Below are 23,661 nucleotides of genomic sequence, written 5' to 3'. Positions count from 1 at the left end.
AGTAATCCAATCGAGAGGTTACCAGAGCATGGACAACTGAGGTGAGGTCCTCCCTGTCCAGATAGGGACATAGCTGGGCTACCAACCGAAGTTGGTAGAACGCATTCCGTGCCACCGAGGCTACTTGAGCCTCGAGTGACAGGGAAGGATCTAAGAGTACTCCCAGACTACGACCCCGCTCCTTCAGGGGGAGTGTAACCCCGTCCAGAACAGGGTGAATATCCACCATTTGATCAGAGAAATCACCCACCAACAGCATCTCAGTCTTGTCTGGATTTAGCCTCAGTTTATTAGCTCCCATCCAGTCCATTATCGCAGCCAGGCAACAGTTCAGCACGTTGACAGCCTCACCTGAAGAAGATGAAAAGGAGAAATAGAGCTGCGTGTCATCAGCTTACTGGTGGCAGCGCACTCCAAAACTCCTGATGACCGCACTCAGCGGCTTCATGTAGATATTAAAAAGCATGGGGGACAGAACTGACCCCTGCGGGACTCCACATTGGAGAGCCCACGGTGTCGAACAATGTTCCCCGAGCACTACCTTCTGGAGACGACCCGCCAGGTAGGAGCAGAACCACTGCCAAGCAGTGCCCACAACTCCCAACTCCACGAGCCTCTCCAGAAGGATACCATGGTCGATGGTATCAAAAGCCGCTGAGAGATCACGGAGAATCAACAGAGTTACACTCCCTCCGTCCCTCTCCCAACATAAGTCATCGTACAGGGCGACCAAGGCTGTCTTGGTGCTAAAACCAGGCCTAAAACCCGATTGAAATGGATCTAGATAATCGGTTTCATCCAATAGCGCCTGGAGCTGGCCAGCAACCACTCATTCAAAGATCTTGCCCAGGAATGGAACATTCGCTACTGGTCTGTAGCTATTAAGGTCTTCTGGGTCCAAGGAAGGTTTTTTCAGAAGTGGTCTCACTACTGCCTCTTTCAGACAGCTAGGGACCACTCCCTCTCGTAAAGAGGCATTTATCACTTCCCTGGACCAGCCAGCTGTTCCATCCCTGCTAGTTTTTATTAGCCAGGAGGGGCAAGGATCTAGTGTAGAAGTGGTTGCATGCACCTGTCCAAGTACCTTGTCCACGTCCTTGAGCTGAGCCAACTGAAACTCATCCAATAAAACATGACAAGACTGTGCTCCGGACACCTCATTAGGATCAACTGCTGTAAACTGGGAGTCCAAGTCCCGGCGGATGCATAAGATCTTATTCTGGAAGTGCCCAGCAAATTCATTACAGCGGGCTACCGATTGCACTATCATGTCCTCAGGGCCAGAATGAAGTAGCCCTCGGAGTACTCTAAAAAGCTCCGCTGGGCGTCAAAGAGATGACTTAATAGTGGCAGCAAAGTATTGTTTTTTCACCACCCTCACCGCTCCTAAATACAGGTTAGTAGAGGCACTCACCAGTGCATAATTACATCCGTCAGGAGTTCGCCTCCACCTCCGCTCAAGCCGCCTCCTATCCTGTTTCATCACTCTCAGCTCCGGAGTGTACCATGGAGCTGTATGAGCTCTAAATAGGAGAGCAGGAGCAATCGTGTCAACAGCCCGGGTCATCTCCGTATTCCACAGTTCAACCAGGGCTTCGACAGGAGCGCCAGTCTTATCAGCCGGAAACTCCCCCAGAGCCCTTTGAAAACCTTCAGGATTCATTAGTCTCCGGGGGTGGACCAATTTAACAGGTCCCCCACCCTTGCGGAGGGGAAAAGCCGCTGTAAGTCTAAACTTCAACAAGCGGTGATCTGTCCATGACAAAGGGAGAGATGTCAAACTCCCCACATCCAGATCACCATCCCCATGTCCAGTAGCAAAAATAAGATCTAGAGTATGTCCCGACACATGTGTTGGGCCACTGACATATTGGGACAGCCCCATGGTTGTCATGGAGGCCATGAAGTCCTGAGCCGCCCCAGATAGAGTAGCCTCGGCATGGATGTTGACATCCCCCAGTACCAATAGTCTGGGGGATCTCAGCAATACCTCCGAGACCACTTCCGTCAGCTCAGTTAGGGAAGTCATTGGGCAGCAAGGTGGGCGGTACACCAACAATATTCCCAGTCTGTCCCTCTGACCCATCACAAGGTACAGACACTCCAGACGAGTTGCTACATGGACATGGTGCTTGATGAGAGAGATGGAACTCCGATAGACCACAGCAACCCCACCTCCCCGACCCTCAGATCTACCATGATGCTGAACCAAATAAGCCGGTGGGCAGAGCTGGGAAAGACTAGCCCCTCCCAGCTCACCCACCCAGGTCCCGGTAATGCATGCCAGATCGGCTGCCTCATCCACAATCAAATCATGGACGAGGGAGATTTTATTGTGTACCGATCTGGCATTTAAAAGCAGCAGCTGGAGATCCGAGAGTTGGCTGAGAGGACAACCAACACCCTACAGATGTGAGAAGGACCGGAACAAGGCACAGCCACTACTTGTCTGGGCCGCGTTCCCCTTACCTGGCACGTCCTTCTCACAACGCCATACCTCCCTCTGCCCGTCACTACATTAATTGGGCCCCCCTCAAGTCCTCCCGTTTGTTGCAAAAGACTCTTCCCCAGACACATAATAAAACTTATATATACAGACTCACACACTCACTCACCATCAAACATAAGCACATATACACACCACACATTCATTCACGCCAAACACACCAAACACACGTGCCGCCAATGCTGTGGGCCAGGAAGGGCGTGTCGTGCTGCACCCCCCGTTGATGTCGCCATCAGTGTCGCTGCCTCGCACCCCACCGTTGATATCGCGGGCCAAGGAAGGCGCGTCGTACTGCACCGCCGATGTCACAGGCCAAAAGGGTGCGTTGCACCCCGCCGTCGATGCCACGGGCCAAGGAAGGTGCGTCATACTGTGCCACTGATGTCGTGGGCTGAAAGAGAATGCGCCGCGCCACCGACACCGCGGGCCGGGAAAGGGGCGTGCCGAATGACAGACATTACAGTATTACACAGGCATTGCATAGGTACTGTACTTCTCTGCATCGTGTTCTAGTGAATTTGGCAATGTTCAGTACTTCATATGAAAGTACATTTTCACAGTGAGCTAAGCACTCCAGCTAATGAGCTAAGCATCTTTGCTATTCTGCAATTCTTTCTACGTCTTAGAGGTACCGAGATATTCAGCACAGCGTTATCAATTGTTTTGAGTACAAGTAGTTCCACACGACCAGCATAGTCAAGGAGACAGCTGCAAGAAGAAAAAAGGTTCCGGTTGACTACTAAACTTACTAGATGTTAAACTAAACTATTAAAATGTTATAAACCTTTATAGCTTTATGCAAGAATGTTTTTGCTTATTGATTATGTATATTGAGTTCCCCATTAGCTATACATGTATGTATATATAAAATTCCCCATTATCGACCGCACTGGACGCGGTGATCCAGTCAGGGAGAGAGATGAGGCAGACTATGTTTAGGGCACCTTTTCCAGCAGAGTGGTAAACAGGATGAATCTGATTATTTCCTCAGTAATATACTTGGATCAGAGGGGATTCATACCTGGCCAACAAATTTGGGATCCCATATGCCAGCTGCTCAGTGTTATATGCAATAATATTCATACTAAATATCAATTAACAATATTGCTCTTAGATGCATAGAAAGCATTTGATTGCTTAGAATGGGGTTTTGAGTTTAAAGTATTAGAAAAATCGACATTGGGGAATAAGTCTAGCCAGGCTATTGGGAAATTGTGCAGAAAAAAAACACCAAAGTGGTACACACTAATGACATAGATTCACCCTGTACACCTATTACTTGTGGCACAAAACAAGGGTAATAATAATAGATAAAAGTCTTTTTTAAAATCTTGGATGAAGAGAGAATCAATAGTGTTGTGTACCAAGGCTGTTTTCATGCCGAACCCTGGCCTAAACCTTCATTGAAATGGGTCCAAATAATTCATTTCATCCAACAGTTTCTGGAGTTGGATCTCTGGCACCCTCTTGTGCACCTTGCTCAAAGGGGTGTTTGTAGCTGGATGATGGTTGTTACAATCTTCCAAGTCTAGTGAGGGTTTTTAAAGCAGTGGTTTCATGACTGCTTCCTTTGAGGTGCCTGGGGCCACTTTCTCTCTCACAGAGGCATTACTAATATCCTGCACCAACCCAGCCTACCCTTGTGGTTGGACAAAGCTCTCCAAGCACCATGTGTGCATCCTCAGGCCACATCAACCCACACTGATCCCATAAAAGCAGACCAGATGGTACATTGGACACCTCCAGTTGAACTGTATCAATAATGACGAAATGAATACGAGCATCTTTGTCCTCAAAAAGCCTACCAAACTTGTCAGAGCAGGCTTTCGTGGGTTCCAGCACAACCTTCCCAGGCTCCAGATGTGGTAATTCCTTTACCATTCCAAAGAGGGCAGCTACCAGTGGATGCAATGGACGTGGAAAACCAAAGTTGCTCTGCTGCCCAGACCATAAAATAGGCACGATAATGAGCTATGTGTGGTAGTCCTGCTTGTTTCACTGTTCCCAGCTCCCTAATAAAGCAGGGGGACGACTGGGCTCTACAACACCAGAGAGGATGTTTGGGAGTGATTCACAGAGCATTCAGAAATCCACAAATCTCTGTGGACTGACATAATGGGCCCACCATCTCTGCAGAGGATGAAAGCCGTTGTCAATCAAAACTTCACCCAGAAATGGTCTGGGCATGACAACAGGGTCACAGAGTATGGAAATAAAGGGATTGTGTGCACCACCACCTCTGGAAAGGTCATCAGAGTATGTAAATAGACAGAGCTTTGCTTGTTATACGAACAGCGGATGGGTGTGTGCTTTGGGGGGAGGGGTTTGGTCCAGATTGGGACTGCTCATTTGCCCTGTCAGGATCCTAATGTGTCCTAAAACATTTAGAAATCATTAAAATCATTAAAAAACATTTTTTAATTTTTTAAAAAACAAATAATTCCAGAGGGCTGTAATTCCAGCATCCTCCCTTTGGGGAGGATCTCAGCCATGTTTAGAGAGATCTGAGCTTATTCATTCAGGGGGCCTGACAACATTCAGCCCAGAGGCCTTGAGCATATTTGTTGAGGACAGGGATCTCGCCCAAAAGGCCATGCTTGAGCATTTTCAAGTGTAATATGAGGGAGGCTGGCCCCACTGAGTTTGCCTCCTTCTTCCTGGGCCTGAGAGGGAAACAAAACTGGGGAAGGGAAAGATGGCAAAGACCAGCCCTGTCTCTTGAAGCCGCCCCAAGCACACTTGTCCCCTCCCACCACGCTGCCACTTCTCCGTTTCACATGTGCTGCTTCCAGGCAGGGCAAGAACCAGAGTGGCAGAGCTGGAGGTCCAGCAAGATCTGAACCTGCAAAGGAGGGGTGTGGGGAGGGGCTTCTTGTGATTGACAAGAGGGCAAATGCACCCCCACCCCCCAGGCAGTTGGGAGATTCCACTGGGATCTGTTGAGGGGGGAGAGAAAGGGACGAGGTGATGAGACAGAAGGCACCTTAAAGGCTCAGGATTTTAGAGGTAGCCTCAATTACTTCTTTACGGCGATCAGTGTTAAATAAGGGGGAAATGGTGGCTTAGTTTTTTTTTCATAATGACTCACAATTTTGGGCATCCATTACCCTTGCCTCTTCCCTGAATGTAAGGTAAAAAAAGGTCTTGCCCCGACCTTGTTTAGGGGGCTGGACGTGGCTGCGGCCTCCACTTGCTCCCATCCTCCCCCATTGACCTCTCTGGGGTCTCTCTCTCTTGTTTCTCCTTCAGGGTTTCACTCCCTGCAGGTGATGTACGGCTGTGAGGTGGGCCCAGAGGGGCGCAAAGGAGGGTATCTCCAGCACGGCTACGACGGGAGGGACTTCCTCAGCCTCGACAAGGAGACTCTCACCTGGACGGCGGCCCAGCCGGAGGCCCAAGTGACCAAGAGGAAGTGGGAGAGAGACAGGGCTTTTACCCAGCGCCGGAAGGCCTTCCTGGAGGAGGAATGCGTTGAGTGGCTGAAGAAATACTTGGACTACGGGAAGGAGGCTCTGCAGAGGACAGGTGAGGGAAGGGGGAGGGAGGGCTTGTTGGGGGGCTTGTTGAGAAAGCCTTGAGCATCCCCCACATTGCATCCCCGCACCGTCTCACATGTTCACACACACACATTCTCTCTCCCTCCAGACTGATGCGTCAGTCCAGGCTGTGGGGAGTTGATGGGCGCCTGGAGCAGCCCCTTCAGGGGACACCTTTGGAGACGGGAGGATTCTCCTCTTCTGAATTCTCACTCAGCTTTCTTTAGAAAATTAAAAAATAAAAGCCAAGGAGAGTAGCAACAGAGATCCTTACCTACACGTTTTGTACTTAAAGGTGCCTGTGGTTTTTTTCAAGTGTTGAGGAGCATTTAAAAACAGGGCTCCCCCTCAACCCACAGGCTGAAGTGGTTCAGTCCATCCCCCCCCTCCTTGGGAGATCATGCCTGAGATCGTTCTCCTCCCCGCAATAACTTTTTTTTCTTTTAATGGCTTCACATCCCTCTGAAATTGTGTGCAACTCCAAAGTTGCCTCCACTCCAGGTAGATCTGCAATGGAAATGAGGAGAGGTGGGCAGCTTTTTCTACCTCAAGGGAGCTCTTCAGAACAGGCCAGAGTATAACTGGTACTGTCTGTACTGGAGCTGTTTGCTTTCTTCATTAAAATGAAGGTTAAAGTTCATGAAACATGAAACGTGGAAGGAACTGAGGGAGGACAAGTCTTGGGAGAGCAAAGAGCAGCAAATCCAGCCGATTTTCCTCCCCTGAAGGGAAAAACCAGCCTCACTCTGAGCTGCATTCAGTTCACGGCCTTCAACTGAAGACTCCTCCAGAAGTCCTTTTTATTGATGTTTTGTGCTCATGATGCTGTTGGGGGGGGGGTTGTCACAGGTGATCCCACTTTCAATACTGTTTACTACACCTGCACAAGTCTTGGGGTGGTCACACTCTTCATTTCCAATCCGTGCCTATTCCAGAACTTTCAGCTGAAATCCTGTTAACTTTTTATACCACAAATATTCTGCTTTATGTTTGTCCTGCTTTTGTTGTGCTATAACCCCTCCTAGTCCTGTAGCCAGCCTTCCTTGTTAGGTGGGGCATTTTTTGGGGGGGGAGTGCGTGGCACTAGTCAATCCCCCCCAAAAAACACATACACTGTTTCAGAGGATTTGAGAGCCAGGCCAGGGGGAGGAAAGGGCAGTGACCTTCCCCCTCACTCCTTCTCCATGCAGAGAGTGTGCTAACTTGCATAATGGGCTATCTAAAGGCTGAGTTAACAGAAAACGTAGTATGAACACCAGGAACTAAATGGTTGGCATTTGTTCTTGTTTCACGAGAAGAGCTTATTCTCTCAAAAAAATAAATTTTAATCTTATTTCTCCACACCAAGACAAAAAAAAAGTTTAGAAACAGTAAGAGCACATTACAATGCAGTCATAGTCATGCGTTTAGGGAGAGTGATGGGAGAATGATATGCATAGCTTTCTTGTTCACATCATTGAGACTGAGTCCTTAATTTTGTAATTTATGTACTGTGTAATACATTGCCTTTCATAAACTTATAAAAATGCTTGATAAACATGCAAGAAAGCTTCCTGAATGGTAGGTTCACAATACACCTTTTCAGATTGAAAAAAAAAACCTTTGTTTTTTCTTTCCTGCTGAAAAATGAAGGGAAAACTTTTTAACTGATTGCTATATTAAAGACTAAGTAATTGGAAACTAATTTTGGAAAGCAACTGGATTTTTTTTTACTGGTTGCTTGGATGATTTTTTTTCTGTCCAGAAACCCTGAAAAGGCCTCATGCTAAGCTGCACGTATTGGGAAAATCAGAAATTAGGTCTGAATTACAGTCTAGGTGGAGAGACAGCCAGCGAACTAGTGTGTGCCACAGCAGCATTTCTGTTCCTCTAGGGCTGTTTTCATCCTTTGCCGTCATGTACTCAAGAAAAAGAAAAAAATACCCTCTATGATTGTGAGTATCATTAATGTTTAAAAGAGGAAAGTGTAACTTAGGGTAGATGTTTTTCAGATCACTTTTTTTTTATTTCACCCTTTAACAATAGGCACCCAGTCCTGCTCCACTCATCATAATAACCACAGAATAAACACAATCTTCTTATTGAAGGCAAACAAACTGGGACACAACTGAAACTGAATCTGAAAAGCAGAGCAGAGTCCAAGGGTGGAGTCTAACTCTAGCCCATAATACACAGTTCTAATATTTAACCCTTCAGGGATCATACATACAGGCTGTTTTTTTTAGTATTACTTAAGTAACTGTAGGGTGATTGTGATGATGAAAACTCCCCTCTCAGTCAGGGAAAGTCTTGAGTGAGCAGAATTTTGGGGCCTCTTCCGGATGAGGTTTTGTTGTGCTCTCACCCTGCCTTCTTCGCTGAATTTCTCGGAGGATCTTATCCTTACATTGCTCCTGTTCTTGAAACAAGCTGTCATTCTTTAAATGGAGGTTGTCATTGTCCTGTCATGTCACAAATTAAAAAGACAGTTCTTCCCTCCCCCCCCAAAAAAATATCTCGGTGGTGGGCAAAGCACAGCTCTAGGGGCGGTGCACCTATTTGCCCCACTCTGACTACAGGGCTGGCCCCTCTGGACAGCAATAATGTGGTAGCGTTGGTGAAGCATTGCAGAACACACTACAACAGTATAAATCCACTAAATGTATATGTACTGCCTTCAAGTCGATTCTGACTTACGGCGACCCTATGAAGAGGGTTTTCATGGTAAGGGGTATTCAGAGGGGGGTTACCATTGCCTTCCTCTAAGAGGCAGTGACTGGCCCAAGGTCACGCAGGGAGCTTCATGGCTGTGTGGGGATTCGAACCCTGGTCTCCCAGGTTGTAGTCCAGCACCTTAACCACTAAACCACACTGGATCACATAAATCCACTGCTAATACACTATTGCTGTGTCAAGAATACGTTGCTGAACACACCTGCCATAAAGCAAAAGGGCAGGGTGGAGGAGTCCTTAGAGGGATCTGAACAAGTTCAGCCATGGGGACCTGGTGACATTTGCCTCTCAGCGCAGAAGCAGCTCTCTGAGAAAGTCTTAGAACCACAAGTTGTCATAGTCATAGTCTTAGTCAACCATCCCAAGGGAGGCTGAGGAATCTCGTTCCCTGGAACTTTCTTCAAGAGATCTCTTAGGAGTGCTGCAGATGTAGGATGTTGAATCACTGGGATGGCCTAGATGGGTACCTGGGGTATTTTTTCTGCTCTTAAAAGTACAGCATCCACCTTGCCTGCCTCTGGGGATGTCTCTGTGTTAACATCAGTGTTGCTTTTTTGTGGCAGAGCCACCAGTGGTGAAGGTGACACGCCAGATGGATGCAGATGACACGGAGACCCTCTTCTGCCAAGCCCACGGCTTCTACCCCAAGGAGATTGACGCCAACTGGAGGAAGGACGGGAAGGTCTGGGTGGAGGACACCTTCCGGGGAGTTGTTGCCCCCAACTCAGATGGGACCTACCACGCCTTGCTTGGTGTCAAGATCGACCCCAAGGACAGGGACCGCTACCGGTGCCATGTGGAGCATGACGGCCTAAAGGTGGAGGTGGCCTGGGAGGAGCCTGGTGAGAGACAGCGGGGGAGGAGAAGGGGAAGGGGTGGGTTCTGGGAGGTGAACCTTCCCCCAGGCTAGAAAAAATGGAAAATGAGCATGTGCAATTTCACATTTTGAAAAAATGGAAATGGGCTGCCTTCAATTCAATCCCGACTTATGGCGACCCTGTGAATAGGGTTTTCATGGTAAACGGTATTCACAGGAGGTTTACCACTGCCTTCCTGTGAGGGTGAGAGGCAGTGACTGGCCCTGGTCACCCAGTGAGCTTCATGGCTGTGTGGGGATTCGAACCCTGGTCTCCCAGGTTGTAGTCCAACACCTAACCACTATACCACACTGGCTCTCCACCACACTGGTTATCAGGCTAGGAGGAGGGCCAAAACCAGAGACCCCCCCCCACAAGCATCATCGCTTATATCGACAAGCCCAGTTGAATTCTCTGGAGTGTGTGACTGGGTAGAAAGCAAATGATTTGGATCTTCTCATTTTTAACCGGGGTGCAGCCTTTTTTGTGAAATACCTACTTTTATTGTAGCCTGTAAACTGAAATTATATGTCACAGACAGAAACTGGCTGCCATCTTTTCCCCTGTAAGCCTGGATAGCTTCAATGTCATGGAATGTTCATAATATTTTACTTATTCAAAGTGTAATCTGTCAGCAGTGTGATGTGAATTTCATGAGCTCTGAAGTCATTTTGTCACTGTGGACCCATAATGGGGAAATATTGCTTTGGTTTTTCCTTAAATTGTTTTCCTCTTTTCCCAATTCGGCTTTAGCATCCAACATCGCACTCATTCTTGGGTGCGTTCTGGGGGCCATCCTGCTGATAGCAGCTGGAATTGCTGGGATCCTGTTGTACAGTAAGTGAACTGTGAGTGGATTTTGGGGGGTGGAGGTGGAGGTCATTTGGCTGTTAGAAAGGCTGTTCCTTCTGGGCTGTACTGCTCTGCTGTCCCTCTTCTGCCAGCATTCATTATGAGTATGAAATTATATCCCAAGTCAGCCTGACTCCTCTCTCTCCTGGCATAAGTAGCATCCCCATTCTATTCCCTCAAAGTATGTTAAAATCTGAATATTATTTATTTATTTATTTATGTTTTGATTTATATCCCACCCTTCCTCCCAGCAGGAGCCCAAAATAAAAATAGAGCCACCCTGACCCACCCAGAATGCTTCTCCTGGTGCTGACCTGAGTTGTCCTCCAGCGTTGCTCCAGAAGGAGGGATCAGAGGCAATAGGGGTTACGGTGGAGGAAATCAGGAGGTGGGGTGATATTTGGAAGGCCTTCCTACCCTCTATGACTGCCAGTTTCCTGGAGGGCTGTTGGGCTTCCTTCCCTGGAGGCTGTTAGGAGCTGGACAGAAGCATCTGCCGGGGGTCCTTCCTGACCACAGAGGGTGAGGCTGGATGATCTCTGTGGGATCCCTTTCAGTTCTAACTCTCTGGTTCTGTGTCTAGGAAAATGGCAAGCAGGATACCAAGAAACGCCAAGTGAGTGAGATCTTTTTCTCTGCGTGTTATTTCCCCCGATGTGGGCAGGCCTGGGGTGGGAAATGAGGAAAAAAGAGGATTAGTTTATTGGGGTGGTGTCTGTGTCCAAGCCAGAGATGAAAAAGCGCTCTTGTCACTATAAAAGTGGAAAGAAGAAATAAAATATCTAAAGGGAGCAGAGAGTAATGAAACCCTCCCATGATCCAGGGAAACAGCGTCTGACTTTAAGAGGCAATTAAGCGAGAGGCCATTGAAAGGGCAATTAACAGGAATCCTGCGGCTGTCCTTCACTGGAAGCAATGACAGCAGAACTCCAGTTGCTCCACATGCCTAGAACTGCCTCCTTAGACATCTGGAGGGCAACAGGTTGGGGAAGGCTGCCCTGCTATAACTCATCCTGGAATCAATTATAGATACACAGTTTGTTTCCCAGGGTGGGAAAATTAATTTTTTATGCACTGTTAGTTGTTTACTTGTATTTGTATTGCATTTTATATTGATTGTAAACTGCCTTGAGATGCATATTAGGCAGTATATTAATGTGTGGTATGACTGCAATCCTCTGTATGAGTTACCTGAGAATAAGCTGCATTGCTTATTTCTGACTGCATAAGGTGCAACTTGTAAAAAACATCCATCTCTTTAAGAAAAGATCCCCTGCATGGCAGCTGGAAGGGGAATCTGTCTCTTTCTTCCTGGAAGGAGGAAGCAGCCCACTAGGACCCCTGGCCCTTCCTCTGTGTTGATTTGGTGTTGTTGTTGTTATGTGCCTTCAAGTCGATTACGACTTATGGTGACCCTATGAATCAGTGACCTCCAATAGCATTTGTCATGAACCGCCCTGTTCAGTTCTTGTAAGTTCAGGACTGTGGCTTCCTTTATGGAATCGATCCATCTCTTGTTTGGCCTTCCTCTTTTTCTACTCCCTTCTGTTTTTCCCAGCATTATTGTCTTTTCTAATGAATCATGTCTTCTCATTATGTGTCCAAAGTATGATAACCTCAGTTTCATCATTTCGGCTTCTAGTTATAGTTCTGGTTTAATTTGTTTTAACGAAGCAGAGGGGTAGTGGTCCAGGGTCATCCCTGGGGCAGCATGGCAGCTGGAAGGGGAATCTGTATATTTCTTCCTGGAAGGAGGGAGCAGCCCCCGGGACCCCTGGCCCTTTCTGTGTGTTGATTTAAATATGTATAATTCTTGCCTACGTAAGTTTTTGTGATGTGTTAAGGCTATAGCTAAAGCAGTTATGCTCAGCTGATCAGAAAAGGGCCTGGTGTGTCTGAGAGTGAAAGAAGAGGTGGTCAGTACACCCCCATCCCTTCTGCTGACCTCCTCCTCCTTTTCCCCCTTTCCAGCAAGTGACCGAGGGTCCGACAACTCCAGCCAGGGTAAGTGCGGGAATCCCATCCCACAGGGCAGGGGGAGTTCTGCCTCTCACTGAGGACACTCAAGAACAGAGATCTTCCCAACTTCACTGTATCTCCAAAGCCCTATAGAGAGTCTTCTCTAATGCCCCTCAGACGTTCTCTGCCTGCCCAGTTCAGAGTTCCAGTGGAGAAAGGCAGGTCCTACTCCCTGACCCTTGTTTGAATCCCCCAACCCCACTTTCTCCTTGCGAGGAGCCAACTTTCAAAGCAGCAGAGCACCGTCTGCTCCCATCAGGCACACATTAGCTAAAGAGCACCTGGGCTCTGTGTTCAGAAGCACTGAATCCATTGCAGTCATCTGCAGATCCCATGGAGCAAACCGGTGGAGGCATTTCTACTTGCAGTGCTTGGCCTCCTCCTAGGGATTCCTGAAGCCTCAGTGAGGTCTAGCCTCCTCAAAATAAAACCTGTCTCCTGAATTGTTAATCACCTGTACAGTTTTGGGCAAGACTCACTCCATGTCCTTTCTCTCCCTCACAGGGAGCAACCCGGCTGTCTAGGAGCCCCAAAGCAGGTGAGTGGCAGGGAAGGGGAGGGGGAGACTGCAAGGCCTCAGGAGGGAGATCCCAGCCTCCAGTCACTGCGCTTGAGGAAACCTCCTCAGCCCCTCCTCATGCTGACCACTTCAGGAACTGAAGGAAGAGCAGCTGTGGGGTGGGGGAGTGTTGGTGCTGTGGGGAAGATGGATGTACACGAAAGAGAGACTTCCAGCGCTCTGTGCCTTCCGCATATTAGCAAATAGATTGCCCTGCCCTCGCCCCTCCATCCCCTGCTACGGGAGATGGTGCCTGGGGCAGGAGAGGGTGGCTCTGCTTCCACCTCAGGCCCTCAGCTGCAGGACGCTCTCCTTTCCCAGGAGTGGTGTCAGGAGGTGTCAGGTGGGGAGCAGGAAGCCCTTGGCTGCAGGAGGCTTCCCTTTCGCGGTTGTTCAGCCGCCGCCCCCTCCCTCCTCCTGCTGGGAGAGACATTGCCCCACATCCAAAGCAGTGTTGCCCCTTCAAGGATCTCCAGGTACTGGATCAGCCAAGCAATGGCTGCAGCTTATACCAGGGCTTGAATTCCTGGTCAGCTACAGCCCCAAGTGCATTTTATTTACTAAATTTATATCTTGCCCTTCCTCCCAAAAGGAGCCCAGGGCAGCAAACAGGTGATAAAGTACTATAAACATCTATACAATATCTTAAAAACAAAGCATCTGAAACACCCTTTATAAAATCTTTAAAAACAGTTCCAACGCAGATGCAGACTGGGACAAAACAGAGCTGAAACTGCATCCCTCTGCAAATCCTAAGCCTCAAGCCCTGGAATTATTCCCTCACTTCCTTGTATACTGTTTCAAATCCTCGCCCTCCCCTAAACCTTCAGCAGGACCTAGATTCTGTGGGGTTCTCTGTAATGCATCCCTTAACTTAACTCTGGTGAGAACGTCATTGGAGCCGAGTGTATGTGTGGGGAGTGCCTGTTCTGCTCACAAAATTGCAAGGAGATTCTCCCACCCTGCAAAGCTGAAAGCTGCACAATTGGGAGAATTATAGCTAGTCTCCCCCCAGTGATTCCCTCCCTGCCGGCTCCCTCTCCTGGGGCTGCACCCTTCGCTTCTTCACCTGAGCTGAGAGGTGCTGAGACCACCCCCTCCCTCCCTCCCAGCCTCTTTCTGGATCTGGAATCTTTCACCATCTTCTCTCTCTCTCTCCAGTATGACCAACAATGTCAGCACAGCTCAGACAGTAGAGCTCCCAGCGCAAGAGGCGAGAGAAGAAGATTCCATATTCTGAAACCTTCAGGAATTTCTTCCGTCTGTCCCATCCAGCTTGGCTGGAACCAGCATGTACTGTGGATCATTTCTGATTTCAAGAGAGCTTAGCTTGATGTGATTTGCTTTTTAGCAGGACTGCTGCCCCCAGGGCACATTTGCACCTGAAGAAATAATTGTAGCACTTTCACCTGATGAAAGAAATCTTAAATCAGTGTTGATATTGGGAGTTTAAATCAGTTAATTGATCAACTGCATAGAGCTCTGTAAGAGAGAGCTCTTAAGAAAAGAAAGACTATATACTTAAGGGGGTGCTTTGGGGGGTTTTGCAACTACTTTTAGTAAAATAGTTAATATATTAAACATGGATATATAATTTAATGCTGAATTAATTAGGCCACATTTTTTGTAAACTAACATTTTTTAAATGGACAAATCAGTTTAGCATGGTAATTATGCTTCTAGAGATGTCAGTTAATTTAATGAAATTGGGCAGAAAAGCAGCCGCCCACAGTGGCCATTTCCTCATGACCATCCCTGCTTTTTGGATAATTCTGTTGGATGATTTTGTTCCCGTGTTGTTAATAGTTTAACTGCTTCCAGTAGGCTTCTGCTTGGTGAGAGCAAAATGCTGGACTAGGCGGGCCTTTCGCCGGATCCAGCAGAGCTGCTCTTGGGTTTTGAAAAAGCTGTTTGCTGGTTAGACTTCATCTCTGCAGGTATCTAATCCCTCTCTTTACTGATGTAACAAGGTAATATATTTTATACTTTGCTTTATAATATCACATGTAATAAATGCTTTCTTTTAAATTCTGATAAAGACTACTGAGATTGCTTGGCTAAAATGTAAGTATTTATTCTCTTCTGCTCCTGCTTGCTTCTTGGATGTCAGAAATACCCTGCTTTTCACTCGGAGTTTTACCTCTCTGAGATAGCCATGCTGACCACGGACCCTGACCTTCGCTGGGCAGGAGCGAGGGGCAGATGAGGGGGTGAGGGAGAGCTTGAAAACAGCAGCAAGGACTAGTGTCCGTTTGCCTCCAGACTGGCAATAGTTCAACCACATCACAGAAAATTAGTTTTGCCTAATTAGATTAAAGGACTCTGTCACCCTAGGGCAGTGTTCTTCAACCTTGGTCCCTAGGAGTTGTTGACTGCAACTCCCATCATCTCCTTGGCTTAGCCTATGGTCAGGGATTATGAGAATTGTAGTCCACCAAGATCTGGGAACCCAAGGTTGAACATGGCACTAATGCGACGAATCCCCTGTAGAAAAGCAAAGCCACTGACTCTTTCAGTTGGGAGACCGACTGGGAAATGCACTGAAAAGTGTGGGATTAATTCACGGTTAATGGGAAGGTGTATAACCACCACAGAAGTAATTTGGGATGAATGCTCATTGTTGTATATAACCTCCGCACAAACAAATTGGAACAGATGCTCACTAAACAGCTTGTCTGGAGGAGCCCTCCACTGCTACAATGCTTTATATATCCCAGTTTGTAATTTTGGCACAAGGGACAGAATTGCAGGGGGGAGGGGATTTATGCACACACACCCTTCTCACCTCAGATATCCGAGCTGCCTTCCCCAAGAGATTGCTTGCTATGAGAAAAGAAAGTTCAAAGTGTGATAATTAAGTAGGTGATTGCAATTAGAGCCTCAATGGACAAACATTTAAATGTCGAAGAAATCCCCGAATGACCTTATCAACAAAGAGGTATCATGAAACAAGATCAAATTAAACAGCATCCAGGACTTGTTTGGACACGTGAATCTGTTTTAGGAGTCAGAGCCCTGATCCATTTAGGTCAGTCCAAACTGTAACTGGGCAAAGTCTGAGACAGAGCAGGGGGAGGGGGGCTTTCCTAGCTCTGCTACCAGCAATCCCAGGGATTACATCTGGGGGGTGCAGTCTGAAAGCAGAGCACAAGCTTGACCACTGACGGAATCTTCACTCAGCGTTGAGACTGTGTGGCTTGCACAAAATCACCAAAGTCATCCATGGGCTGTGTAGACTTGGATAAAAGGCATTCAGGGTGAGGTTGGCACGTGAAGGCTGCCCTGAGTGCCAGCTCCCATCTATCACTAAGCTGATAAATACCTGCAGGACAGTTACTGGATCATCTAGCGCAAGTCCAAAAATTGTCCTTTGCATCTTTGGTTCTGAAATGGGCTGAGCAACCTGTTTCTTACGAAAGCACAAGATTGAGGGTTCTCCGTACACCCCTTTGGCCGTGAGCTACCCAGAGTACCTATATGGCAAATGCTGTGGTCAGCTGAGCTTCCAGTTTCTGCCAGCGGTTAGCCTGAAATAGACTACTGGTTGGAGACCCCATCAAGGAATATGCCTTGGTATAGGGGTATCTTAAGAAAATTAATTAAGAGCCCAACAGCAGAAGATCTTACAATGTTCTGTTTATTAACTTATAAAACATACATATAATGCTATGTGTGGCCACAGCCAAGGAATCGGAGTTCCAGATCAACACAGGGGATGTATACCAAACACCATAATACATCACATTCCAGTTAACACAATCAGTAATGGAGTTCCCTCACCCTTCTTGTGTGTAGATCTACAGCAGGAGTCTTCTGTTCTCCTAACCCAGGTATGGCCAGCATTGGTCAAAATGTTGTGGCCCAACTGCCTTATATCGCCCTTCTTATCGAAGCAATCTTTATCTGTGATCCTATGCTGGCTCTATTAGCTGCTGTAATTTTCCTGATGGCATTTGCTGGAGGTTTTACTATGCAAGCTTTGCTGAGTGGTTCCTAGGCAGGCCTGGAGGACTCGTGGTCAACTAGCCCCCAGTCACCAGCGCACCTGCTTAGTTCCTTTTGCAGTCAGACCTGGTGGCTGAGCCTGTATGCTGCTAAGGAGGAGGTCCGGCCAGCATTGGCTAGGTTCCCAGAAAGAAAGAGAACACGAAGGACCAGAAAGAGGAAACAAGAATAAAGGCCCAGAATGAAACCTGACTGTGTTACTAACACTGCTTGTCTCTACATCACTCATTTTCATACTGATATACATGCCAGTAGAGAGCTCGTAATGGCCAAAAAATAGAAAAATATAGAAAATTGTAGCCTTCCAACCTTAATTATTTCCTTGCTGTGTGTTAGCATGGCTATTGAATTCCTGAATAAGCCTGGGGAAGGGAAGGGTTATTTATTGGTTTCTCCTGTTCAGCAAGAACAGCAATTCAAATTTTTAAGATTGCTGGATTTTTTTTATGGGGACTATAACACTATATTAATTGTACTCCAATGAAACTGAATGTTGGAAAATTCGGGATGGATAAAAGAAAGTGCTTCTTCACACAGGGTTCAAATCACAAATTTATTAAGGCAACCAAATACAGGTTGTAGCCAGATAAAAGCACAAATAAACATTAAGTAACACAAAGACATACAACAAGCGACATACACAAGAAAGAAAGCCTTAAGTACCAAGACTGGCCACCTATACTTGTCTAGCCTTTTAGCTGAGCAGACTTCACTGTGAATTTAGCCGTATTAAACATCAGAGGCCTGTCCAAACTCAGCAAATGCGTGATCTTATCCATAGCACTGAGCATAGGAACCAACCACCACTACAAGTTTCACTAAATATTTTTGCCTGGGTGTTAAATACAATCTACAACATAACGTAGAGTGTATGAGGTCCGACCCATGGGCTGCCACAGGTGCAGAGGCACTCAACTCTAAGAAGGTAAATTTCATTGTCTGAAAATGCAGAGCTGTAAATGCCTTGTGATAGGTAGATTTAGCTCAAATATTACTTCTTCACACAGAATTCTCTCTCACAAGATGCAGCAATGGCCACTAACATAGATGGCTTTAAATCAATATTAGATGAGTTCAGGGAAGATTAGGAACCGCAATGGCTCCAGCACCGGGAGCAGAATGCTCAATACAAGGCCCTGAGAGAGTCCTGTTGCCCTCAGGTCCGCCTTGTGGCTTCCCCTGGGAATCTTGGTGGCCACTGTGGGAACGGGATGCTGCACCGGGTGGGCCAGCTGCCTCTGCCCTGTGGAACCACCCTTGGGCAACCTCCCATAGCAGACACATATTGCAGACAGTAAAGCATAGCCACAGGCACACACTTTACAAAATGCTGTTGTCCTGACACCTCGCCACACGCCTGGATCATCAACAGCAGGAGGCCAACTTGTAGCCATTAATAAAGAGAACTCGGTCACACTTAAGAGAAGAGACAGGATTTGGAAAGGTGCCAGCCTTGCATAGAGAAGGGAAGTGACTGAAGTGGAACTCCTGCGTCCGCTTACCTGGGAGGAAACGCTATTGAACTCGGTGGGGTAGGGGGCTGCTTGCAGTCTTCTGAAATGGAGGTTTGGGGCCAGACTTTAAAAGGCACCACTTAAGTTCTCCCCCGGGACAATTTCCAAATTATGTCTGTTTCTGACAGGTCAGTTTTTAAGATGCCACAGGACTCTTGTTTTTTCATCAAAAGGCTATAGCAGGGGTTGCCTTTGTACTAGAGGGGCTTTAGCCTCTTTGTAAAGTTTTCACATTTGCCTTTTGGAAGGAGGGGATACTTTAAGCATTCACCCATGCTTACTGGGTGGTAGTATTTGTAGAAAATAATCTCTAGGCACTACCTGATCTCAGGCGAACCCAACACAGGACAGATGCAGCCTCGTTGCTAGGAAAACTATGGATGTTCCAAGGACTAGAAAAAAAGCAGGAAAGGTGCACTAAAGGGAGGGCAAAACAGCAGCTCTTTAAGACCCCAGAGATTCCTATTGCCTGGTGTCCAAACAACTCACTTATCAATCAGAACTCTGACTTCACTCATTGGCTTAAAACACTGCCAGGCAGGAGCAGCCAAGCTGGCTCATTTCTCATCGCTTTAAAAGGCAGCTGTACATTTTCCATAACCTTTCTAGGAGGGCTAGAGATTTATTTTTAAAAAATGAAAACTTAAATTCTGGTCTTCCTGATGGGGGCACCATTGAAGGCCTTTGCGGGTGCCACGGCGCCCACAGTCGACGGGTTGGCGACCCCTGAGCTACACTTTAGAAATATATTTTTCTTGACTGCTTTTTAAAGACTTCTCCCACTCAAACCTTCCCCGCCACCCCCTCCAGATCTCAGAAACAGGCATCCACTATCCCTTTCCCCAAATGACCCAGTACATAGTGACTTCTGGATGCTGTACAGTCCACTCCATCTCTTTGTCACTCTATCCCTCCGTAATACAGGTTCTGTCCCTTTCTTGCCAAGTCTGCAGTTTGCATTCAGAAAAAGCCAGCCAATTATTTGGCCAAACAATGTTCCCTTCCCCCACTACAGCGGCCCCATTAGGGCCAGACTTTGGGGCTGAGATCCAGGTCCCACTCAGCAGAATGAGCAGGAAAGCCTGCAAATGCGGCTTACCACATTTTGAAGTCGGTGAAGTCATACACACATTGCCATCTAAGGGAGGGGGGATCCTCTAAGACCATTAAATCCAGAGCCAAAGTTGCCTAACTGCCCCCTCCTGTCTGGCTCCTTCGCACCAGTCTGTAATAGGGGCCCCTCTGGCCCATCAAATCGACATGAGTTCCCTCCTCAACAATCTCCCCACCCTCCAAGACCACAATCTTGTGTGCGTTCTCCACTGTTTGCAGCCGATGAGCAATCACCAGCACCGCCTGGGCCTGCCCGTTCATCACAGACTGCTGGATCTAGGGGGAAAAGACAAAATCTATACTAAATCCACTATATTTATTTATTATATGCATAGCCCACCTTTCCTCCAAGGAGCTCAAGGTGGTGTACATGGTTCTCCCTCTCTCATTTTTCCTCAGAACAACCCTGTGAGGTAGGCTAGGTTAGGCTGAGACACAGCAACTGGCTCAAGGTCACCCTGTGATCTTCATCATGTCTAAGTAGGGATTTGAACCCAGGTCCTAGTCCAACACTAAGGCTTGTAGTCAACTAACTTTTACTCCAAGTAGATCCATTGAAATTAATGGATCTGAATTAGGCATGGTCGTTAGCAATGTTGGGTCTACTCTGAGTAAAAATTAGTTGAATACAACACTAACTACTTGCATCATCTAAGTTCTCAGGGCGGTCTGGGAAGGCAATGTGTTTATAACAGAGCTTCCTTATTTATACAGATTTTGTAGTGTCCTCACAGCATGTCACATTCTTAGCACTCCTTACAACCGCCCTGTAAGGTAGGTCAGCATTTGCAGGAAGCAGGATAATGTAATGCTGCCACATTCATTTCATGCCAAGGTCGGCTAAGCTGAGAAAGGAAGACTACACGGAAGGATAAGCTCTGTGGCTGCTAAGAAGCCTCACTCCTTGTTGGGTTGTTACTGGGTGTGCTTTTTTGCCCCCTGCAGGGTTTTATCCCCTAATTTTTCTCATATTTCTGAAAATCTTGAGGGTTCACCTGAGCATGCCGATCCCGCCCTCTTGTTTTTCAGTGGCTCCGTTTTCGCTGCTATCCCATCAACTGTTTGCTGTTAGAAGGAAAGATTGCAGCGTGTGCAGCTCCAAGAGTCCGTTTCAGAGATGAAACCTCCGTTCACAAATGCTGCATCATGATTACTGCGCAATCATGGGTTACACCCACAACCCTGTGTCCTGTAACACGCACACCCAACCCCCACAGAGGAGGCCCAGTTAGCTCTTTAAGCAGAAAAAGTCACATGCATTGGAACGTGAGCAGAGCTATTGGAGACTCTGCTCCTTTCCGGGTCAGGCCCCCTGCGTGCTTCCAGGCTCCTTGGCTCAGATTGTCAGGCTCTCCATAGGCACTGGGATGTTGCGGTTAGGAACGTGGCCGGAAATTAAACTGGGACCTCTGCACGCAAAGCAGGTGCTCTGCCACTGAGCCATTGCCTCACCTGAAAGAGTCCCTGGACAACTCCCCCTCCCCTTAGTCCAGTGTTAGTACCACTTTTGGTAATATTAATTTGTAAAGGAAAGGACTGTATTTTAATGATCTCATGCCTAGTCTGTACTAGTGAGACTTTCAGCGCTCTGTGCCTTCAGCATATTAGCAAACAGATTACTAGTACTAGTGACATCACATGATCTCTGGCACCAAGTGCAGGTTGAGATCAGGTTCAATTTTCAATTAAAAATAAATGAAATCAAACCATCATACAAACACCCAACCCCCCCATGCATCCATTGGTATCCCAGCAGAGATTGGTGGCTCTGAGGTCAGTGGGGCAGTGAATCCGCTCTGGGTTTTAGTCCAAACTTTCAAGGAGCTGTCCAAGGACAGCCCCTTGAAAGTTTGGGTTAAAACCCAGAGCGGATTCACTGCCTCACTGACCTTGGTGCCACCAGCCTCCACGGGGTGACCCTTCTCACGTGACCTAGCCCTGCCCAGTAAGTTGTTTAGTTCCTACCCTGCCCACCCACCTCGGCCCATCCTGCACTCACGGCAGCTTCGCTGTCCACATCCAGGGCGCTTGTGGCCTCATCCAGCACCAAGACCTTTGGGTCACGGATCAGGGCCCGGGCGATGGCCAGGCGTTGCTTCTGCCCGATGGAGAGCTGGCCTCCCTTCTCCCCAACATCTGCAGGGAGGCAGGAAACAGAAAAAGAGGTGGAGAGAGGGAAAAGCCGGCATCCTAAACCAAAGCAGATGCTCTGACACTGAATGCCAACCCTTCCCCTACTTAAATTCCCATTTAAAGAGAAGGTATCCCTATAAGCCTATTAAGTCCAGAGGCTCAAATTGCCCAACAGCACCACGGTGCTGAAATTCTGTATTCCAACATCCTCAGCGTCCCTCCTTGATTAAATGTGAGTAGGTATGGGGGAGAAATTAGATTCAGTTCGCATTTAAAAGCAAATCTGCCAAATTTGCACTCCCCCAAACAACATGCAAACCGAAATACAGCTATCCTTTGGAACTTGCACACGTTTAAATTTTGTGATTTCTTGAACAAAACAGTGTTCACAAAAATATATATATTCAGGGAAATTGTGCGTAAAAAATAGATTAGTGAAAATAACATACAAGTTAAATGCATTGTACCACGGAAAAGTGTTTACAAAAATATGTACATTAGTCAAAACGGCAAAAATGTGTTTATTAAAATGCTGATAAACTTTCATGAGGACTTAAAAAAAACAACAGGAAATGTGGAGAACCACATTTTAAGACTGGAAAAGTGAGAAACTGAGAGCACCGCAACGGACAGATCTTTCCATCCCTAAGTGTGACCAAACTCTTTGATTGAGTTAGATAGATAAACAGATAGACAGCTAGACAGACATATAGAGTACCTTTAAGACCTGAATATCAGGGCGGGAAGGATAGGAGAAGGAAACGTTTCTGAAGGAGACATGTCCTTGGAGGGAATCCGGAGCCAGCGTCCCCTCTGTGCGAACCGATGGCTCCCGACGAAGATACTCAAACACCTTTTCTGCAGCCCCCACGTTGCTGAGCGCATCTCCATACATGTGCATCAGGGTCTGCGAGAAGAAGAAAAAATGGACAGAGCTGAAAAACATGAAGGTTTGTAAATAGTTTGAATTTCATATTTTGAATCCAACGTCTGTAACCCTGAAATCAAACATTTGAGTTGTCAGTAGAGATGGGCAAATCTCTCAGCTTTACTTCCTCTCATGTTTCCAGTCTTAAATTCAGTTCTCAGACAGTTCCACATCTGTTTGGGATTGAAAAAATAAAAATCCTCAGGAAAAGTCATCAGCATTTTAGTCCCAGTTTCCCTGTACACACATTTTTGTAAAGCAATTTTCCCTAAAAGGCTCCAACAAGCCTTTTATGTAGATGCCTTCATCCCAGTCTGCATCTGCACTGGAATTGTTTTTAAGGTATTTTGTTTTTTAAATGTTTTAAAGATGTTTTAGTGTCTTATCACTTGTCTGCTGCCATGGGTTCCTTCTGGGAGGAAAGGCAGGATACAAAATTTTATTTTGCAAAATTTGGAGAAATTCAGCCTAGCACAGGGCAGGACACTCCCCACCCTTCAATATCTGCCCCACTCTTTCTCATGCTGGGGCCCTGCTTGTGAACCATAACAGAGGAGGGACAGATGGGTGGGGATGGAAACACAGCTGAAGAACAGGGTGGGTGGTGTTGGAAGTGCAACAGGAGAGATCATTCAGTGTGGGTCAATCCTCTTCTCAGTCAACTACCCAAGAGGGGAGGTGTGGAGGCATTGCTTAGCAACCAGGCAGAGTGGAATCATCTTCAGCGAGGTAACACATGCTCTGATTGGCTGTGTAGTTCTGAGGGAGTTTTTCCTGTGTGTATTTTAGCTGAATGTCTCCCTGCCCTGTACAAGGCCTGAACTAAGAACGATAAAACCTCTCTGTTCCTTTCTCCTCAAATTATACACTGCTCTTGTTTAGTTTGTTCAGTAAAGCATTATCAAGAATTTTCTCTCTGGACTGTAT

The 23,661-nt window shown here is 47.0% G+C and overlaps 1 protein-coding gene across 1 annotated transcript in view; it reads left to right on the top strand.

The window, feature by feature from the left end:
* Nucleotides 1-23,661, top strand: part of LOC133378953 (uncharacterized) — a 49,897-nt gene that overhangs the window by 12,964 nt on the left and 13,272 nt on the right. Inside the window, exons 4-9 of the mRNA XM_061613564.1 lie at nucleotides 5,756-6,031; nucleotides 9,318-9,596; nucleotides 10,365-10,448; nucleotides 11,047-11,079; nucleotides 12,435-12,467; nucleotides 12,987-13,003. Coding sequence (XP_061469548.1) covers nucleotides 5,756-6,031; nucleotides 9,318-9,596; nucleotides 10,365-10,448; nucleotides 11,047-11,079; nucleotides 12,435-12,467; nucleotides 12,987-13,003 — 722 coding nt within the window. The remainder of the gene's footprint in view (nucleotides 1-5,755; nucleotides 6,032-9,317; nucleotides 9,597-10,364; nucleotides 10,449-11,046; nucleotides 11,080-12,434; nucleotides 12,468-12,986; nucleotides 13,004-23,661) is intronic.

This window comes from Rhineura floridana, chromosome 3 (assembly GCF_030035675.1).
Source record: "Rhineura floridana isolate rRhiFlo1 chromosome 3, rRhiFlo1.hap2, whole genome shotgun sequence".
Classification (NCBI taxonomy): Eukaryota; Metazoa; Chordata; class Lepidosauria; order Squamata; family Rhineuridae; genus Rhineura; species Rhineura floridana.
The sequence above is the reverse complement of the archived record's forward strand: the minus strand, read 5'-3'. Positions and strand labels throughout refer to the sequence as shown.